Here is a 22,115-nt window from a genome sequence, read left to right as displayed (position 1 = left end):
TTGTAGCATTAGAAGCATTTGAACATTCATGTGAAAAATTAGCAGATTCATGTTCAATGCATTTCAAACATGGAGGAACAAATTCTTCCTGAGAAGCACTGATTTGTTGAGCAAATAATGAATCGCGCTCCTTCTGAAGATCTTCATAACTCACTCTTAGCTTTTCAAGATCTTGCTTTCTTTGAAGAAATTCATAAGAAAGCTTCTCATGATCAGATAAGAGAGTGTTATGATGACCTTGAAGGTTGTCAAACCTAGACTGAAGTCTCTGAAGATTTTCAGTCAAGGTTTTAGTGCGATCCATTTCTTCACCCAACATATCATCACTTTTGTCTAGCATGTTTTGAACCTTTTCAAAAGCCTTTTGTTGTTTCACAGCAATCTTAGCAAGTTTAGAGTAGCTGGGTTTGAGGTTTTCATCAGATTCATTCTCACTTGATTCAGAAGAGGTATATTTGAGTACCTTGGCACCCTTTGCCATGAAGCAATAGGTGGGAGCGTAGTCATCATTGCCTTCATCAGCCTTGTTGGTGGAGCCATTTTCTTCAGAGTTGAAGATAGACTTGCTGACGAATGCAGTAGCGAGAGCTAGACTCGCCACACTAGACTCGGACTCCTCAGATGCCTCCTCTTCCTCATACTCCTCAGATTCAGCCTCAGAGTCCATTTCCTTGCCAATGAATGCTCGAGCCTTCTTGGAGCTGCTCTTCTTGTGAGATGAAGACTTTGAAGATTTTGATGATGAAGACTTTGAGGATTTCTTCTTCTTCTTCACGTCATCAGAACTGTACTCCTTGTATTTCTTCTTCTTTGATTCCTTTTCCCACTGAGGACAATCTTGAATGTAGTGACCAGGTTTCTTGCATTTGTGGCATAGCCTCTTCTTGTAGTCACTTGATTAGGAATCATTGCTCCTTGAGGATTTTTCCAAAGCGACCACATCTTGAGAACCTTTGGAATTTCTTCACGAGCAGTGCTAGCTCCTGGCTCAGTTCTTCAGGATCACCAAGGCTACTACCAGAATCTTCACCTTCAGATTCAGAGACGGCCTTGGCCTTCAGGGCACGTGATCTGCCATAGCTCGAACCGTAGAGATCTCTCTTCTCAGCAAGCTGGAACTCATGAGTATTTAGCCACTCGAGGATATCAGCGGGATCAAGTGACTTGTAATCAGCACATTCTTGTATCATCAGTGCCAGAGTATCAAATGAGGAATCAAGCGATCTCAGCAATTTGTTCACCACCTCATGGTCGGTGATGTCAGTGGCACCAAGTGCTTGAAGCTCATTTGAGATGTCAGTGAGGTGATCGAAGGTTTGTTGAACATTTTCATTGTCGAGTCTTTTGAAGCGGTTGAAGAGATTGCGAAGAACGTCAACTCGAGAGTCACGCTGTGTTGAGACTCCTTCATTGACTTTGGACAGCCTATCCCAGATAAGCTTGGCAGTTTCCAAAGCACTCACTCTTCCATACTGCCCTTTGCTCAGATGGCCACATATGACGTTCTTCGCTTGGGAGTCGAGTTGCTTGAATCTCTTCACCTCAGTAGCATTCAGTGAAGGTGTGACTGAGGGAACACCATTTTCCACAACATACCAGAGATCGTTATCAATTGCCTCAAGATGCATTCGTATCTTATTCTTCCAGTAGGGGTAGTCCGTCCCATCGAAGGTAGGACACCCAGCAGAGACCTTGATCATATCTGCGGTCGACATAACTAAAACTTCAGGTGGTTAAACCAAAGTCACACAGAACAAGGGAGTACCTTGCTCTGACACCAATTGAAAGTGCGTTATATCGACTAGAGGGGGGTGAATAGGCGATTTTTATGAATTCTTCACTGAGGAATTTGCGGGTGAGGAAATTCCTTAGCGAAGAACTATTTGCAGCGGAATAAGTACTCAGAAGTAAGCATAACAGAACACAAGCTTGGTCATCATGATGAAATGAAGACAAGCACAGAGTACAGAAAGCGTAAACACAGGATAACACAGGATGAAGACAAACAGACTGAAGAAATTGAACTAAGGAAATTGAGAAAGTCTTCAGTCAAGGTCTTCAAACATATATGAACAAGCACACAACAACTGTAATGAGGAAATGAAAGAGTTGAGGAAATAGAATCAATAGGCTTGGTGAAGACAATGATTTAGTAGACCAGTTCCAACTGCTGTCTCAGTTGTACATCTGGTTGGAGCGGCTAGGTATTTAAACCTGAGGACACATAGTCCCGGACACACAGTCCTCACCGTATTCTCCTTGAGCTAAGGTCACACAGACCTCGCCCAATCACTAGTGGTAAGTCTTCAGGTGACTTCCGAACCTTCACAAACTCGGTCACTCGGTGATCCACAATTTTCTCTTGGATGCTCTACACCATGACACCTAACCGTCTGGAAGAAGCACGGTCTTCAAAGGTAACAAGCGTCGGATCCACGCAGGATCAATCTCTTCAGTGATGCTCAATCACTTTGGGTTTGTAGGTGTTTGGGTTTGGGTTCCTCACTCGATGATTTTCGCTCAAAGTCCTCGGAGGATGGGATGCTCTCAAATGACAAGTGTCAGTTTCTCTCGGAGCAGCCAACCAGCTAGTGGTTGTAGGGGGCGGCTATTTATAGCCTAGGGAGCAGCCCGACATGATAAGACATAAATGCCCTTCAATGATATGACCGTTAGGTGGGTAGATATTTTGGGATAGCTGGCGCATAGCACAGCAACGGTCGGATATTTGAGGCTCAAATTCCTCAGGGCTATCATGTTCCTCACTGTGTAGGCAATCCGCACTGGCGAATTCCTAACTCCTCAGTCAGAACAAATTCCTCAGAGACCAGAAGAACTTCGTCTCTGTCACTGAAGAATATGACTGAACTGTATGAGATTTTCAATGGCTTCACTCGAAGGGATTGGTAGGTGTACGATTTTGAGTTGAGCATCACATGGAAAAAAAATTAGCATTTCCTCAACCCCCATTAACAGTACGGTGTTTCCTATGACTCAAGAAAGAGAAAATGAAACTACGAAAACAAAAGTCTTCACGCTCCATGTTCATCAAATGAATGCCAAGTCTTCAAGGTCACACCAATTTCTTCACTTTCAAAGTCTTCAGAAATCCAAAATCTTCAGTCGAAGAACTTCATTTTTAGGGGTCGACTTTCTCTGTAAATATCAAACTCTTCATAGACTTATAGACCTGTGTACACTCATAAACACATTAGTCCCTTAACCTATAAGTCTTCAATACACCAAAATCACTAAGGGGCACTAGATGCACTTACATCCTCCTCTTCAATATCAAATTCTTCTTCGAATGAATCATATGACAAACTCATCTACAATGTTGAATTTAAACTAGTCTATAAAAACTCCAAACAACATGCACCAAATTCATGTAAAAAATGTGAAGTTGAAGCAATACATACCTTGCAAGCGTTTTGTCGAACACCTTGTGGGCGCCGAGCGGCAGTGGGCGGCCGGGCGCTGTTCGTCGGAGGAATGGCGCGCTCGAGGTGCGGCGGCGGTGCGGGGATAGGCCGGGGAAGCGTTGTCGGGTCGCCGGAGCAAATGGGGTGGTGCGGGCGGCGGCGCCAGTGCCTGGATTGAGGCTAGGTGAAAGTCGCGGCGCGGGCGCTCGAGTGTGCAGTGTGCGGGAACGGGCGCACGAAATAAGCGGAGGTGGAGCGCGATGCCGTTTCGCCCGCCGGGCTGAACCACTTATGCCGCGTGTGCGTTTTTTGCGCCTCCGCTGAAGCGCCCGAAGCGCCTGCGCGCGCGCAAAATAGATTTTTTTTAGCACGGCGTTTATATCGCGCGACTGTTGGAGATGCTCTAACACGGTTTCTAAAACATCGGCTTGATCGGCACATGCACCGTGCGGACGCGTCCAAGCCTGTGTCCGCCACCTTCGGTGCGGGCTTCCAAAATTTTCTGGTTTGGTTGGCCCGACGAGGGGCCGGCAACGGCAAGCAAGCGGCGCGCCCCCACGCATGCATGAAGGCACGTACGATCCGTCGGGTGCACAAACGCACGAGCTGGAGCGCTACCACATGCAGCCGACTGGGCCGGAGGGGACGGCGCAAAGAAGGGCAGCCGGGCAGCCGGGCAGGGCAAGTGCTTTGCGTGGTGCGTGTCATCGTATGGAATTCATGGATGGCCGCCCGGCCGGGCGTAGGCATGTGCTGAACCTGCACCCGGACTTGCCAAGAACCGATAGACCCAGCGAGCTAATCGATCGATGGTCAGTGCGTCTCTGTAGCACGCCAGCTGCATGCCCCGCTCCTCCTCCTTGGCCAGCCGGGGTGCGGAGGCGCGCGCTGCTTTCGTGCAAACACTGGCAGGGTCCGTTTTTGGCATGCTCTACTTCAGAACACCACCCCACTACGTGTCGACTTCCGGATGGGTGAGATCGATCGATGGGGTGGACACAGGGATGGTGTGGTACACAGGCAAACAGTGGATACAGGTTACGGGTGAAAAAAACCAGAAATTGCACACATGAACCTAGAACCTAGAGATGCACTACATCTCTGTAAAATTTTATGATGAAATACATACATTTTGGTTTAAGTTACGCACAAAAATCCATATCTTTCTAGCACATGCACCATATATTCACCATAAAAGTTTATGATTTTTGTTTCTATACAGCTCGCACCAAGGCATGCTTGATCATGTAACTTTACAGAAATGTAGTATACATCTTAATGTTCACGTTTATTTTTTCAAACTTTTTTTGAAACTTTGAAATGTGATTTTTTTTTTCAAAAACAGGGTCCATGGAGCTCGGAGCATGAAATCCACTCACAAAAAACATGCTCCACAGAACCGAATAGACAAATTCCTTCTTCCTCTCACCGGCTTCATGAACCACATCCAGTGTAGACGAGAGTGAATAAGGGGTCGAGAAAATGGGAAAATCAAATCCCATGTGTTCCATGCATGTTCTTAAAGCAATCAATCAAGCCATAGACAGATGATTAGCTCGAACGAAACCACGCAGTTCATCTTACAGAATCCCAAATGTCAGGTTCAGAAGCAATAACACAACTAAAGAGCAAATTAAAAGGCGCTAGGTACTAGTACTTGATGATGATTACATGAGCTAGCATATAGAGCTCACACGCAGCGCAGGCAATCTGCCTTGACTAACCGATCGAAAGAGGCCTATCTAGCTGCACTCGCGAATAATGCATGGTTCCGCTAGACGAGGAGCAGCGCCAAAGCAAGGATCACCATGAGCGATACCTGCGGGTTCGTCGGCGGAGCCGCCGCGCCGCCCTTCTGGGAAGCCGCCGGCGACCCGCCCTTCTCGAAAGTCAGCGAGCCGCCGCGGAGGTCGTAGATCATGTGGGTGCCCGTCTGCAGCAGGCTTCCCAGGACGGAGCCGACCGGCGAGCCCGCCGGCGTGGGCAGCATGGTGAGGCACTGCAACCCGCTGGAGTTTTCCCTGAAGAAGTAGTGCGCCGTAGTGAGCTCCATGGGCGCCGGCCTGCCGTCAACGCCGTCGAACACCAGCGTGATCTTGGGGAACGTCAGGTTGGCGACGGACTGGATGTTGTAGCACAGCCACAGCTCGGCCACGTCGCGGGCTTTCGCACGGACTGGCTGTGACTTGATCTTGCTCGCCAGCGCCCGCGTCAAGGCGTTGTAGGCGGCCGGGTGGAAGTTGGTGATGGGGGAGAGCGTGCTCATGGCCACCCCACCGGAGCAGCCGTTGGCGGCGAGGTCGAACGTCCCCGCCGGGATGCCGCTCAGGGTCTTGTCGTCGACCATGATGCCGGTGAGTTTGACGTAGTACAGGTCGGGGTACGCTTTGCTCCGGAGCAGCGGCGTGGAGAGGCTGCTGTTGGTCTGGGGCACCGCGTCGTCGCCGAGGAGGACGACGCTCTGGGAGCCGGGCCTGTCGACGTCGTCGGGCAGCATGAAGTAGGAGAACCTGGAGATCTTGAGCTGCGACAGGAGGGAGTAGGGCCCCCTGCTGAACCCAAGCACGCCAAACTCGCCGTCGAATGGCACCATGCTGGTGATGCTGCAGCCGAACAACACCCGGCCGGTGATGGGCGTCCCGACGGCAGTGACCTCCTCGGCGGAGATGTAGCCGGTGGTGCCGATCACTGGTCCGTACTGGTACGCGTACCGGCAGGTGTAGCCGTTGGTGTTGCCGCAGGCGTCCTCCTTGTCGAGTGCCATCCGGCACGTCTGGGTGGCGCAGTAAACTTCGGTGAATCCGGATAGCGGGCATGGCACCCAGATGAAGTCGGTGACAATGTCGACGATGCCGGAGGAGACCTCCCTCGTGTAGCCGACGGAGAGGTTGTAGACGACGAGGCCGGCGTTGTCGGCCGCCGCGCTGCCCAGCCGGTCTTTGTCGGGTGCACCGAACGGCTGCTTGATCATGGCCTTCGGACCGGACCAGGCTGCCTTTCTCCACAGCTCGTACCCAAGCTGTGGAATGGCTGCCGGCGACCGGCCACCGATTGCCGCCTCGGCCACTGACGGCGAGGCAGGCACCTGCAGGAGGAGCAGAGCAACCACTGTCGCTACTGCTGCGGCTGGCCGAGCCATTTCTCCAGGGGAGAGCAGAGAGACAGAGGCAGGAGGAAACTTCTTGGGGAGGGTTCGTCTGTGTGGGAGCAGGGGCGATTTTTCCAGAGTCAGTTCTGTGTTTATGTTCTCCCCGGGAGGAGTGTGGAGTGGACGTGTGGTATCTGGATCTGGCTGGCCCTAGACACGACCGGGCAATCTTTTTATTCAGGATTTTCTTTTTTGCGAATCCAGGATTCCTATCCTATCATATCATCCACGATTTCTGTTCTCCAAAACTACACGGTATAACGGCTAAATGGCTAATGGCTACAGCTTGCTCGCTTTTTTATGTTCGTTGAGTCACGCTCCATGAAAATTATTACTAGTTCAATCGACCTGTTGATTGAGCGAGGAGCGGACGATGACCCTGGGAGTCGGCGAACATACAGATTGGCGACGATGATGTGGAGCGGGGGAGGCGGTCGTAGAGGGTGGCGAGGCTAGCATGCGAGGTGTCCGCGACGCAGAGCACGCCCAGGGTGTCGAGGTCCTCGAGTTGCACCGCGGGAAGAAGGCGTGGTTGTCGCCGGTGTGCGCGCAGCTCACCATGTACCATATGGTCGTGTCCCCGGGTCTTCCTCCTCCAATGGCAATTCAGACGCGGCAATAGAGGGGGAGGCTCCGGTGAAAGCTTCTCCCACTCTAGCGAACTATCATGAAAGATGTGAAATCGTGAACAAAGAGATTGTGTGCGGTTTCATGGGGAATAGCTTTGAAGAAGATGAAGATGAATTGAGATTGGTGGTGAAAAGTGGCTTCATCTTGGTTGGGTCTCACATGATGGGTGGAAAAACCCGGTCGCATAAAAACTTCTCCCTAAATCATGAACGTGCTTTTTGGGTTGAGTCAGCAACAACCACAACGGCGGCGGTCGGGGTGGGGGGAGAGCGGCGGGGCAATTCATGAAGTCGTTCACCCTAGAGCCGAGGGGGAGACACATAGGGGCGTCAAGGAGGTACAACGCGAATTGTTAGCCTTTTGGGGGTGGCCAACCACACCGGATTTGAAATCTAGGCATTTTGACATGAAACAGGCAGGCAAAACTATTGAACATGTAGGCAATATCAATTGGTATACAACTTGGGCAAAATCGTTCAACAAGCCGGTAAAATCATTCTAATTATTGCTCGATGTTGCTTCCATCATGTAGTGACTTGAACAATATTTGATATGTGGGTATTTGATCATGTCTGTGTGCTTGTTTTCAATATCCATCTTCTCGCATTGCACGAAATGGTTGTTTCAGTTACACCCCTACTACCTCATATTTATCTCAGGTTTTCGAGCAAGGGGTCAGACAAAGTGTAAGATGCTTATTCCTACTGAGGTACATTTTTTCAAATTAATTCTTATCGCTATAATAGCATTTGTGTCGCATGCACTTTTTATACATGGTAGTTTGTCTTTCCTTTTGGTGCGTACATCAAGGCCTAATAGACAACATCAGACCAGGCAATGCATATGGAGTACTCGTGCATATAGGGTAGGCGTCGAGCAACTCTTAATCATTTCTTGTGCCTAGCTAGGTTAGAGGTAATTCTCATTCCCATTTTCGGCTCAATAGCTAACACCTTTTCAAAGACTTGCTTATTTCCATGTTCTGGGTGACTAGAATCAATTCTTTATTGACTTTCAGTTATTGTTTTTTTTGACACCTGGCTAGCTATTACTAGGGCTAGTAGATATACATGACAAGAATTCAAACTCAACTTCAGACTGATCAATGAATTGCCTAGTGTATGACGGAGTCTCAAACTCTAGGTGCCTGACGTAAGAGAGTCCGCCCTCGACCTTGGCAAGGGCTAACCAGGCCCAAAGGGAATCATGGAACCCTAAGGAGGCGAAGGCGATGAGCGTGTTCCCTAAGGTAGAGGGCCGCGACCGAATTGATCTGATCTCCCCCCTGTGTAAACCCTAGGCCTCTCCTGTCTATATAAAGGGAGCCTAGGTCCTCATTAGGACTCCAATCTGGAACTCACCTCTCGATAGACATCTCAAACACCACTGTAATCCTCTGCACGAGGTATCCCCTCACCATGAATAACAAGACAATGCAGGATGTAGGGTATTACTCTTTGGAGGCCCAAACCTGGGTAAATTTGTGTGCGGACTCCGTCCCGGTACTTCCGGTCTCGTCATGAACCCTACCGAGGGATCCGACGGGAATTTGCTCCATCAGTTGGCACGCCAGGTAGGGGCGACGTTGACTAGAGAACGGACCCGATTTGGAGAATCATTAGAGGTCGGCGATCTCTCGCCAGGCCATTGCCTCATGTTCGGCTCTTTCGAGCTGGTCGCTGACGGATCAGGGCAATTCCTTGACATCTCACCTTCACACTATGTCAAACACGTGTATAACTGGCAAGGGCATGCCTAAGAGATCTATGATCGCTCTGATCACCCCGCATCGAGACGCATCGTACGGCCTCCACGGTGCTGCGAGGCCTCCTGCGAGAGATCTCCGTGAACATGATATTCACGGTGGCTGACACACGCCGGAACCTGAAGATTGATGGCTCAAATTTTACACATCTTTAGAGCTCATGTTTTGCACATTATCTCTGTATATCAAGGCATATAATGTTCCATTGAGCCAATTATATGTCCATATGCATGCATGATTTCCAGTTTTTTATCCTTTTCACCGCAAGCATTGCATAATATTTATTCTTTGTTAGTTTTTATTAGTTTTCCTTGTCTTTGTGTGTCTTGTAGGTGTGATGGACTTCCCAAGTACTTAGCATGATGAAAGGAGCCCAACCGGTAGACACCCAGGCCCAGACTTAGCCATTTCGAAGGTGGAAAACTCAATTTTCCAAAGTGCTCTAAATCATGATCTAAAATCATAAATGGATCAACGTCATTCATAAAAATCCAACGAGCCCAAGAACGTCAAATTCCGAGTTCGTATGAAGATATGGCGACCGTTTTACCGGAGGAAGACAAAACAGAAGACGACCTTTCATGCGACCGCACGCGATCGTTTTGGCTGTTGTTTGACATGCACACATCTCCTAAAGTTGCCCTTCCAAACATGATTCTTCACCGGTTTCGTCCCCAATTGTTCCCACGAGATCCTTGGCTCTTAATGAAGGGATTGGGAGAGGATAAGGCTTATCTAGATCCTTTGGATCAAAGGAGAGAAGCTACATCAACGGAGGAGGCTATGGGAAAGCTCTTATATATACACCTTAAACCCTAGCCGCCGCAATCAAGATTCATCATCCATCATTCGACATCTCATTTCCAAGTCCAGCCACCGTCCAACAGAAGAACACCATTGTTGCAACCTTGACAGAGCCAGAAGGGAGCCGCCACGGTGGGGCGCGGCCTGATACGTCCCAAACGCATCTACTTTTCCAAACACTTTTGCTCTTGTTTTGGACTCTAATTTGCCTGATTTGAATAGAACTAACCCGGACTGACATTGTTTTCAGCAGAATTGTCATGGTGTTGTTTTTGTGCAGAAATAAAAGTTCTCGGATCGGGCTGAAAATTTACAGAGAATATTTTCAGAATATATAAAAAATAATAGCAAAGATAAATACAAGAGGGGTGCCACCAGGGCGCCACATGCCCAGGGGCGCACCCCCCTCCCTAGGGCGCGCCTGGTGTTGACACCAGATTTTGGCACGGTCAAGAACTTATTTAAGATGGCATCAAATGGAGAAGTGGTCTACTGTTCTACATGAAAGAGTTCCATATTGTTGATATGAACATCTTTGAAGTTTGGGACATCGCCGTCCGATTTCATCTCGAAGGCCGAAACTATGCTCAAAGTACTAAGATCTTATATTCAGAGTACAGTTTGGCCGATTAAGCCTCCCAAGACGACCTCATATGAGAAAATGCTCTGCACAGATTGTCTTCATCTCGTCGAATCAATCAACTTTGATATAAAAATCATCTCAATCCGAGATCGTATGCAAAATTTAGAGCCATTCGAATGCATCCCTACCAGGAGGCTACATATGGCGCGCCCCACCTGACACGTGTCTGATGGGTAGCGCCACCAATCGGCTGTTTTGCGTGAGAGATTTGGCCATCAAGATGGCTTCGAATCGAAAAAACATTCAACATGAAAGTTGTTCGTCTCGTCGAAAAGGTTATATTTGCTTTTGGGCTCATCTTCATCCGATATCGTTTGTGGCCTGTGGGACCTAAAACCCGAACTGATGTTCCAGACTTACATAAATCCGAGTTCTGTTAATTTTGAAAAGATTTGGACGTGATTTGGAGTCCTTTTCTTGTACGGGAAGTCCATCTGCCTCTTATATATCTAAGGGGTGATGGCCGATTGAACAACACACAATCGAACAATCAATCTATTATCTTTTACCTTTATTTTTATCTCCCTCCCTTCTTCTTCTTCTTCCTCGTTCTTCGTTCGTTCTTCTTAATTGCAGGGAGGCGAACCTTGAGGCCCTAGGGGTGGTCAGGCCGACATAGGGCAGCCCATAGCCGCCCCGCCCTGACGGGGTCCCTCTCGGGCGTGTGGGGTTTCGAGTGTACAAAAGCGCCCGCCGGATTGCTTGCGTACCGCGCTTGCAGATGGGTCTCCTTCGACGTGAGCTGCGGTGCATCACCCCCGGCGTTGAGGGTACACGGTCACGTGTTCGTGTGCAAGCACAATTTTTGGCGACTCCGCTGGGGACGAAGCTTTGAATGGTCTCCGGCCCGTTCTTGCTACGAAGAGATCGTCATCTAGGGTTTGCAATCTACAAAGGTAATATGAATACACAGTCCCCTAAAGTAGATGCAATTAATTCATATGGTGTTACTAGAACGTTCAATGAGTATACTCTATCGGCCAGCCCTAATTTTTTCAATCATGCATCTAATTACGTGCATAGGCCGATTCAAAGTAATTTACATGCTTCAATTTCTTATGATACTAGTAACATGGACCATATGTACTCCAACTCTCATGCATCGGCAACCCCAGAAATTGTTATGCCGATGAACAACATGATGAATTTGGTCAATCAAGTTGAAACACCTCGTGTAGGAACTTCCAATAGCATGCGGCAAAGTGTTTCACCTTTTTATTCATTGGCAACTAATTTGCAATATACTAGTTCAACCATGCTGATGGATGGGAGAATTGGCCATGCTACTACTAGCTATTCGGCCAATTACTCTCAACCATCATATGCTACACCTCTTGTTAGTAAATTTTCAGCACGTTACGCAACTGTAGATGTTCATAATTCGGCCCCGCACTTTCATGGTCATAGACGAATAAGTGAATTTTTTGTAGGAACACATGTGTCGTCATCTAATACTGTAGTATATAATGCATGCTCTACGCAATTTGAGAATTTCGGCAACACTCATTAATCATTGCTGAAAGAATATGAAAGTATTACGGAGCAATCCCTTCCAGAAGTGGTTGTGGCTGCATTAAAAAAGAGCTTGGCACAAAACAAGAGGATTAGTGCTCTTTGCCTTGAACAATATGAAAGGGGTTGTTTCCTGATTATGCCGCAATAAAGGCTAGAGTTTTGCAAGAAGATGAAACTTCATCAATTGATAGAATTGGCGAGAGAGCATATGGTTATACAGCAGTGCATACACCTCACCTAGTACCGCAGCATATTATACACCCCCTACACAGTTGCAAAATTTTGGCAACACTAACAGTTCATTGCCGAAAGATCCTAAAAGAATTGGGGGCAAACTAATCTAGAGCAGGCTGAAATTGAGAGGGGAGTTAAAGCTTTGCGCGATAGGGTGCAAGTACTTCGCCAAGAGAGAATTGATAGGGAATTAGCTCAAAGAAAAGAAGCCTTGCCAATTGATATGACCAATGAAAAGAATGATGATTCGGAAACTAAAAGTGCTTCGGTTGAAAAAGCTGAATCAAGTAGTATATATTTCGAATCCATTAAATCCAAAGAGGCAAGCATCACTAAGAAAGGGCATGGCAAGCATAGGAAAACAGTGGTGCTTGATTTTTCTGAAGTTAATGGAACCTACTTCCTACCCTATGAGTTCCGTGCCATAGAAATTGACAAGCCTCAAGGACAAGAGCAAGTAGCTGCACAAAGTTCGGCTGACAAGGATCTTCAAAGTAATGATGCACGGAATCAAGAAAAAGATGATGATAAGGCTTTGGGGAGCCATCCAAAGATGGAGCAAGATATTGTTCAAGTCACACCACCATCATGCTCTCCCAACATATTTGAAGAGGTATGCCTAGCAAGTAATTTTCCTATTTCTAGATTTGGTCGCAACTTCATAGTTGATGCATCTATTAGAAAAATCCTCATAAGTAATTTTGAAAGACCAATAACAAGGGCAATTTACTTGTTAGCAATAAAATTGTTATTGAGCATATCGGTCAACCCATTGCGCCATTTATAAAGACCGATAGTGACTTATTGTTGCAACTAAAGCTTTCCTCGTTGCTTTATCTAAAGTCCATATCTAATTTGGTAGCTTTGTTTATTTCGTACTTGGCTTTCATTTGGTCTCAACTGAGACATGTGTGTTCCAACTATTTTTGTTTTAGAAACTTAAAGCCAAGGTTAGATTCTTTTCAGAAAATTGATGCTAGTATAGTATCTTATCCAATGACATCGGTAAAAGAATGCAAAATAAAATTCATAGCCGAACGGGGTGATACAAAATCTGAACCATTCGTTTGCTTAACTCCAAAGTCGTTCTCACAGCAAGATCGGCTAGAAAATAAAAAAATTACCTTCAATTCAACCATGTGTGATCAGATATTTGATTTATTGCTGAAAAATAATTACATAAGAATTCTTGATCACCATGTAGAGCCATCTATCCAAAGACGAATGTATTGTAGGTTGCATCATTCGTTCAAACATAATTTTGAGGGTTGCAATATGTTTCGTCATCGGCCATTGATAAAGGACGATTGAGATTTGTTGAAACTCCAAAGGATGAGCAGTCTATTCCGATTGGTCCTAATGGCAAAAAGTTTTTGCATTGGCTTCTTCAAGCTAATTCATTAAATGATGAGAAGGTAAAAACAGTGGATGGTGGAATCAAGCTTTTAAGTAAAGAAGTTGTTGAAGAGCATAATGACCATAATCTTGAGGGTGAGAATTCCATCGAAGCTACAATGAAGACGCCAAGGACTGGGGGGCAGCAAGCAAATCCTATGATCAATGAAAGCAAAAAAAGGCCGAAATAAGCGCAAGGGTAAGAGATCAGAAATCACCTTCGCTGAATTATTAGATAAATATCAAAAGAAGAGTGAAGAGAAAAGTGCTTATCAGTCAAGTAGTTCAGAAGCATCAAGATCACCCCCTAGGGGCAAATCCGAGGATCGGTATTGGCGAAGGGAGAATCTCGATGCAGCATATTCATATCCTTACTTTGGGACGCCAATGCCAACACTACAAAAAAATACACTTCCGTGATGATACGTGTTTGTCACAGTAGGTCGCATTTTCTGTCATGCATGTACATCCATGACGATTTTATGACAGAATCAAGATAGTCATACTTGTGCTGTCGTAGAAGTGTTCCATGACATTACCAAAATTATCATCACGGAAGTGTCCACTTCCATGACGATAAATCCCGCGTCACAGAAGTGCTTTCGTCAAGGGTGACCGACACGTGGCATCCACCGTAACGGAACGCCGTTAAGCTATCGGGTCGGGTTTTGGATTCGATAACCCGTTAACAGCCCTGACCAATGGGGATTTTCCACGTGTAAAATCATCATTGGCTGGAGGAAACACGTGTCGGCTCATCGTTGGGACAGATGTCATCCACTCATTGGACAGAAGGCGCCTATGATACGTCGACATGTGGCACGGCCCAACAGAGGCCCATTCCTATGAAAAGGTCGGCCCGTTTGACTTGGTCAAAAGATGGCGGGCCGGCCCATGTAAAGACTGTTAACGGCCTGTTCGCATATAGCCCATTTACAGCCTGCTAACCCAAGGCCCGTTACGCCCTATCCGAATTAGGCCCAGTAGCGTCATCTGGGCCACCCAATATGATTCCAGCCCGTTTTCACTTATGGCCCATGTATGGCCCATGACGTCTTTCGGCCCATATGAGGCCCTATGTAACTCTTGGCCTATTAACGGCCCGTGGTGAAACTGGCCCGTAATGAACAGTGTATCACTTTACACCCATTAACGGCCCGTGGTGAAACTGGCCCGTAATGAACAGTGTATCACTTTATACCCATTAACGGCCCGTTATTTCGTTGGCCGTTTCCAGCCCATGTTATCTTTCGGCCTTCTCAGAGCCCATTTATTCTTGGGCTCATTTCCAGCATTCGTTTACTTACGGCTCGTTACTGTCATTTTCTGCTTGTGGGCCAAATTCAGCCCGTGGTTACAGTCGGCCCGTTTGTGGTCCGTTAATACGTTGGGCCGTTTTCATAGCGTCATCAAATACGGCCTGTTAACGATGGCCCGTTATGGTCGGCCCATGAACGGATGATTCCAACTCTAGCCCGTTTACGGCCATAATGCGGTCTGTTATTGGCCCATGTTTGGCCAATCGATCATACTGCCCGTATAAGGCCCATTGATGATACGGCCCATAGAAGGCCCACTGTTTCTACGGCCCGTAGAAGGCCCACTGTTTCTACGGCCCGTAGGAGGCCCAGTGTCACTACAGTAAACATTAGCCCATGGTTATTGTGGCCTAGTTTTAAAAAATAGGTTATTGCAGCCACTAGCAAACCGCGAAAAAAGAACTGCAATGACTACAAGCAAACAAATAAACAAGACAACAAGGAAATAAATAAGCAAGCAACTTACACTAGGCTATCACAGCTATCACACATATTACATCCACTGGGCATCAAAGTTCGCCACCAGTGCAAATAAACGCGCTGACAAAAGAATATACAAAACTGAGAGCACTTCAGAAGGCACTAGGCCTGGCCACGTCGGGCCCCCCAAACAGCTGAAGAAGCTGAGTAGACCTCAGTTGTGTCAATGATAGATGCATCAACACTAGATTTAAGGCATGATGGTGTGCACGACAGTCCTCTGACATCTTCATTGCATCTTTGACTTCAAGTCGGAGCTGAGCTGAAGCAAGCCTTTCCGCTTTAAGTTGAGACTGAAGAAGTCGAACTGATTGAGGCAGCGACTGCGCAGAGGTTGTCTCACACCTGCTGGTGAGTAGCTTCAACTCACTGTCTTCATCAAGACATGACCTTGGGGTCATCTCGCTGTCCACAAGATGGTTTGGCTCACTATCTTCCCTAAAGTTCTGCCTGGCGTAAGAGATACGAGTCTGAAAGAGAAACAAGGAGACACGTAACAGGTTTCACAATTATATAAGCAAATAAATGGATCTGTTCTGCATAAGGAACATGTTTTTACAACTACAATTTGAAACTGGTAGTTGTTGCAAACATCCAATCAGATGTAAACAGCAAAGCAAATAGCAGTGGAGGAAATGATGCCTATCCAAATCTATACTAGAACAAAGTTTGAAGGCTTGAGAAGGATGAACTTACATTACATGTTAACACGGGCTGGACAAAGCCCTTCTCCATGTTGATGGAAGGATAATTCAATAAATTCCCCAAAGAAAATTCTTTATAAGTGTTGCCATTATTCTACATTTTGCAAAGAGTAAATATAGATCAAATAATATTGGAAGAAACAGAGGATAATGAAGCTCAGGTGCAGACTGATGATACATAATCAAATAGCAATTAATTAAGTACAGCGTTACAAGGCAAAAGGGAGAGAGGTACTGACGAGAGCAATGCAGAGCCCATTATTGTTTTGAGATCGTATGATCCTTTGAGCAAGGAGATTCATCTGAAATTAGTTTTCATACAAGAGAGAAGGTAAGGCACAAGCAGAAATTTAGGAGTTCAAATTTTGAATTGATATCATAGACAGTACCTGACGCTGGGCTCCCAGCAGTTCTAATAGGGGTTTGGCCACTGGAGTAGGGGTAAAGTGTGGTACAGTTGGGCATGTGTTTTCTGTGGCTGCTGATCTATCTGATTTAACAGGTATCACTACCTTTTCCAAATACCTATTTTGTACTCCTTGAGGATCTGCACTCACCCTCTTCCTTTTGGACATCTATTATGAAAGAACAACATTTGACTGGAAAAACATAGTGTGACGACACATGGAATAGGTACAGAAAATGGATAGGTATGGCATATACTCATATATGATGCTTAAACTAAGCAGATGGTGTAACAAATTAGAAGGAATGCAAGAGGTCAGATGCAAAATATGTGCGACCAATACAACTTTGCAAAGTTAGAGCAAGCACCTTGATGGGTGAATAAGATAGGCCATCCTCCACCATGCCAAGTTTGTTAGCCAGTGGATCGTTCCGCAATATTCCTCTTGTGTGCCCATTCTCATATTCATTTTGATAATGTTCAATATCTGACATGCATGAAAACAGAAAAACAAGTGATATTTTCTTTGTAATGCAGAAGTGATTCTAATCCAATACTGCCTCCCTGTAAACCCCTTTGTGCTATATCTGCAATTCTTTTAAAAGATGCCATGCATGCTGTAATTTGTTGTGTGCATTAATATAATGTGGCCTACTACTAAAAATATGAGAGCTCCAGAAGTGATGACACTTCGCAGATGATAGCTTCAACATATAGTAAAGAAGAACAAGTCGACCTGACCTGACAGATTCAAAATATACTAAGGGAGAACAACTCGACCTGACCAGTCGACCACAAGAGAAGAGTATCATCTTAAAGAAGAGCAGAAGAGCAAGCAGATTGAAGATATTACAACTCTTTCAATACAATGTCGGTTGGCCACCCATGATGAACCAGAGCGCACAGAGAAATACTATTCTTTCCGGTCTCTCCATATGTGGCTCACATGCATTTCAAAACTAAAGTAGGAACATTTAGCTAACCAATTAAACATCTCTCAGTTTTACTAATATCAGCAATAATATCAGATATGAATTTGTACAGCTAAGCTTGTTTAGCTCGATGGGTGGAGCAGTGCTATTACGACACGAACCACGTAGGTTGATTGTGGTCATCATAAAATGGGGAAAACATAAGCATGATGAGTACAGTGTTGACCGTGGCAGTGGGATGGCAAATCTGAAGCTGCAAACCGCGCAAAGGGTAGTTAGCAACCGATGTTTTCTTTGAAATAACAACTAAGATTTGGTATGGACAAGAAAGTACGGTCAACAAGTGACAAAGAAATGCAATTATGCTGGCTCTCTATATGTCGCGACATGCATTTGGAAACTCAAGTGGGACCTTTAGCTAACCAATTAAATGTGTTGGTTAACTAATATCAGTATCATATCACAATCATATTTGAACAACTAAGCTTTCGAATTCTGAGTGTTGTGTTGTTTAGCTTGAAGGGTGGAGTAATGCTAGTACGACAGAAAGCACCTACGCAGATCATAGTAGAGTAGATAAAAGGGGAAAACCCTAAGCATCAAGAGAAAAATCAGGAAAGTGGAACTAGCTGGACCAATGGGTAGCGCACATGCTTTTCGAAACGAATATAGGAACATTAGGTGACCAATTAAACGTTCTCTATTTTAGTGATATGAGCATCATATCAGATTTGTATTTCAACACGTAAGCTTTGGGTTGAGGTCTTGAGGAGCAGTGCTAGCACGACACGGAGCACCTACGATGATGGTAGTGAATATAAAGGGGGGAAACCATAAGCTTTACGAGTATAGTGCCCGTGCCATGGCGGATCTGAAGGTGCAAACCGGACAAAGCTACTTCGCAACCAATGTTTGCTTTCAACTAGCCACTACGATTTGGTACGGACAAGAAAAGTACAGTAAACAAATTACGATCTATTTTCCGGGTGAGATCAATAACTTAAGCACATATGGAATAGTAACACCTCTCTTGCGACGCCGTGTAGGCCTATGCTGATACGTTGAGGGTGCTGCGGGTGCGATGGCTGTCGGCGGCGGGGAAGAAGACTTTAGACGGCAGACGGCCGGGTCGGGGGATATATCCTGTTGCCGAGGACGAGGCGGTCGTAGGAGCGGCAACGGCAAGGTGGACGACGGCGCCGATGAAGCGAGAGGAGGCGATGAAAGGATCCTGGTCCAGCGCCGTGGATGAGAGACGTCTATCTCTTGAAGTGGACGACGGGGTAGGGGTAGCGGCTCCGGCATGGTGGAGGATGGGGTGGCGGACGGAGGAGGCTGGCCGCAGTGCGGAGGTTGTCGTGCCGCCGACGGTGTATGAATGGGGAAATGGAGGGGAGGGGGGATCTCAAACTTTGGGACGCGCTTCTCTGAAATGGGGGAAAGTTACGAAGTTATCCCCCGTTTAAAATTTCGTACATCGCGTCGGTTGGGGATAGGACGGTAATCTCGCATCTCCCAAATATTTGCCGGTAACTATTTCGGGCGAGGAGAGGGTGTTTTGCCGCCCACGGTGTATGAACGGGGCTGACAGGTAGGGCGATTGTGTCACGTCTGATGGAAGTTACACATCTGCCCCTATTTAAAATATTAGCCTACATCGATTTCAGACGAGGAGAGTTTGTTTTGCCGCCCACCGTGTATGAATGGGGAAATGGAGGAAGAGAGACATGTCTTTCGGACGAGCTTGAATCAAATGTGTTTTGCCGCCCACGTTTGGCGCCCACCGTGTCTGAATGGGCTCAGAGGCCGTCGTGTCACGTCTGATTGAAGTTACTAGTCTACCCCTATCGACAGCAGTGTAAATCCGGTCGATAAGGATGTCAAGTGTCAGGGGTAGACAGTAATTTCCATCTCACAAACACTTGCTTCGGGCAGCCCACAAATTATAGTGGGTGTTTAGCCGCTTCGTTCAAAACTTGGGAGAATTAGCATTCACGTTTGCCCTGGGACCTGGCAAACTAAATTCAAATCCAATTTGTATTCGATTACGAATATCCACAGATAATTATACGTTTTGTTATTTATTTCTTCAAAACCACAACAAAGATTTATTCCACCTTTATATATGATTATGATTTAGAAATGCCGTGATCTTCGAATTCAGTAGGTTGGATACACTCTGAGTCAAACAGTTATTTCGTCCAATACAATATGCTCACACGAAAAACAGTTCACCTTATGTCAATCATACAAGTACTGAGGATTACCTCGCCTAAAAAATTCGGATCATTACAACACATGGACAACATAGGGGGTCTTGCAACATAATCCATTCAGAGACATGACACAACATGCAAGTACAATAATCTAATGACAATTTCAACTGGTATCTAAAGAAGAACCGGGATTACCTTGGGCTTCAGATAGCAGAAACAGCAGGACCTCCTCCGTATTCAAATGCAACATTCTTACTTCCTCCAATTCTTGGGTTGCTTGCATAATGTGTGCCGCTAATTCCGTAATTTCCAGCCTCAAGATAAAGATTACCTCATTCATGGCAGCCACACCATCTCTTTCTGCCTCTAGTAGAGCCTCAAGCACTATAATATCTGTGCTCAGACTGCTCTCCGGCGGTGTTGCCTCTGAACTGCTACCATCTGGTAACATGGATGGCGCACTGCTTCCACAAATAGATTCTGGTGTTGTACATTGTGTCCTAGTGTGAACGGCATCCTAAAAGGTTTCTGCTGGACATCAGTAAGAGATAGTTATCGTATGATCCAGGTAGTAAGCTTACATGGTAAACGACGGACGAATTATTGCCGAGCATGGCAAACTATATTTAAATGGTTCGAAGCAGCATCAGCCGAAAAGAAATTAAAATGGTAAGATGAAACTAGGGATGTAAGAGGCAAATAAACGACATCCGCCAGTCCCATCTAGTTAGTTTTTGCTACCTCCCTAGTTCATTTTCCTCAAAAAACAAAAACTCTTTTGAACTATCATACCACTAGTGGACTTTAATCGGGATTAAACGGGACCCAGTTGACATCCCTAGTTGTAAGGGAGTGTACAACCGCTATATTTAAGTTGCCAAGGCATCTAAGCAGTTGAAATAATCTGAGAAAGCACTTAACAGTGTGACCTCATATAAACTACGAAGACAGTCTTGTGATGAAGTTGAGAGGAAAAGTTAAGGACTCAAATGAAATAGGCATGCATTTCTTTACGATAGTACAGCAGGCACTGCTGACATATTGGCCAACTCAGGTATAGCGTAACAACAAATAAGCATTCCAATCAAGCAATACAGCAAAGCAGACAACTGAACTATTTGTAATTTGGTAGGATTACACATTGAGGGCACAAGCCAAGAAAGCAGCCCACTCGCATTACATTTCACATGTACTAAAACACACTGGCTTACCATATGTTGCTATGAAGCCTAGCTGCTGTTGCAATGTTCTTTGAAGATATCGTCAGCATCCCGTGGTTGCAAATCTAGTTGTTGTAGTTTATTCTGCACCATCTATTTAGGTAAAATTAATTTTAATCGCATGCACTGGTCCGAATTGATCATCAATGGTTCATCTAAACTAATGAAAGAAGGGTGTGTGCATACACGACAATATATCTGCTTCCCTCTATTTTTATACTTGTTCGAGGTGCCAGCCCCAAAAGAACAAATATTTTGCTTGATGGGGTTGGCAGCTCCATAATTAATAGAAGCATCAAATTAGTCATGCAACTTGGGAAGATCAAGAACACACAAACAAGTAATGAACAGAGGCTCGGAGCAGTGATGTAATAGCTAGCATCAGAAAATGTAGGGTAAAACGAACAAAAAGCAGCGGAACCACATGCTAGTTTGCTGATGTGTAATTAAGCATAGAGAACATTAAGCAGTCTGATGGAACCAACAGGTGGCATCAGAACAAAAATAAAGCATATTAACTATATGTGCACTGGTATGTAATTTAGCACATGTAACATGTTCACTGCCAGAAGTATGGCCCTACAGGTGCAAGCAGAATAACGCGTCTCATGAAAAACTGAATGATGCCTTGAAGAAATTCAAAGGTGCGGTGCTTATGCTAGGAAAGTGAACGTAGGCGCCGGCCGTTGGATAATAGTACCTGATTCTCGGCGGCGTATGGGTATCGTTGTCATACTTGATAGCTAAGGATCGTCGATGGTGCTCATGTTGCGGTTGAGTTTGGGCCAGCTGTCGCTGTCGCTGAAGCAGCTCCGGTGCTACGGTTGCGGCGCCTGTCGACATACAAGAAAGCTCATCTGTGGTAAGTGAACAGTTGCACGATAAAGAGAAAAACTGAAGGAGTACAAATCGAAATAACCTGATGACGCTGCGGCATCGGTAAAGCAGGGCCGGTGGAGTTTAATATGGTGTCCGTGGAGCGGGTCCGGTGCAGTGGACGAAGGCTTCGGCGGGCGCGTTGTACAGTGCTTTCGGTGAGGCGGATCTGTTGCGGCAGACGAGGGCTTGTATGAAGGGCCAGCGAAGGGGCGGACGAGGGAGTCAGTGAAGGGCCTACGCTGTGGTGGACGAGGGCACCGGTTAAGCAGATCCGGTGCGGTGGACCATGATGGCGGTCAAGGAGATCTGGAGCGGTGGACAAGCCAGTCGCTGAAGCGGCTCCGGTGAAGTGGTGAGTTGGCAGTTGGGGGTTCCAAGGTGCGGAAGGTAGATCCGGTGGGGT

General features: G+C 46.2%; 1 protein-coding gene across 1 annotated transcript; it reads right to left on the bottom strand.

Annotated features, from left to right (window-relative positions):
• Positions 1-5,196: 5,196 nt before the first annotated feature.
• On the bottom strand, positions 5,197-6,561 carry LOC109779331 (aspartic proteinase nepenthesin-1-like). Its single transcript, XM_020337941.3, has one exon. The coding sequence runs from the start codon at positions 6,559-6,561 to the stop codon at positions 5,197-5,199; it is 1,365 nt and encodes a 454-aa protein (XP_020193530.1).
• Positions 6,562-22,115: the final 15,554 nt, after the last annotated feature.

Source organism: Aegilops tauschii, chromosome 3 (assembly GCF_002575655.3).
Source record: "Aegilops tauschii subsp. strangulata cultivar AL8/78 chromosome 3, Aet v6.0, whole genome shotgun sequence".
Lineage (NCBI taxonomy): Eukaryota > Viridiplantae > Streptophyta > Magnoliopsida > Poales > Poaceae > Aegilops > Aegilops tauschii.
Note: the sequence above shows the minus strand (reverse complement) of the source record. Positions and strands in the feature narration are given on the sequence as shown.

Coding starts and splice junctions, on each gene's coding strand:
- LOC109779331 (XM_020337941.3), bottom strand. CDS start 6,561: ATGGCTCGGCCAGCCGCAGCAGTAGCGACAGTGGTTGCTCTGCTCCTC.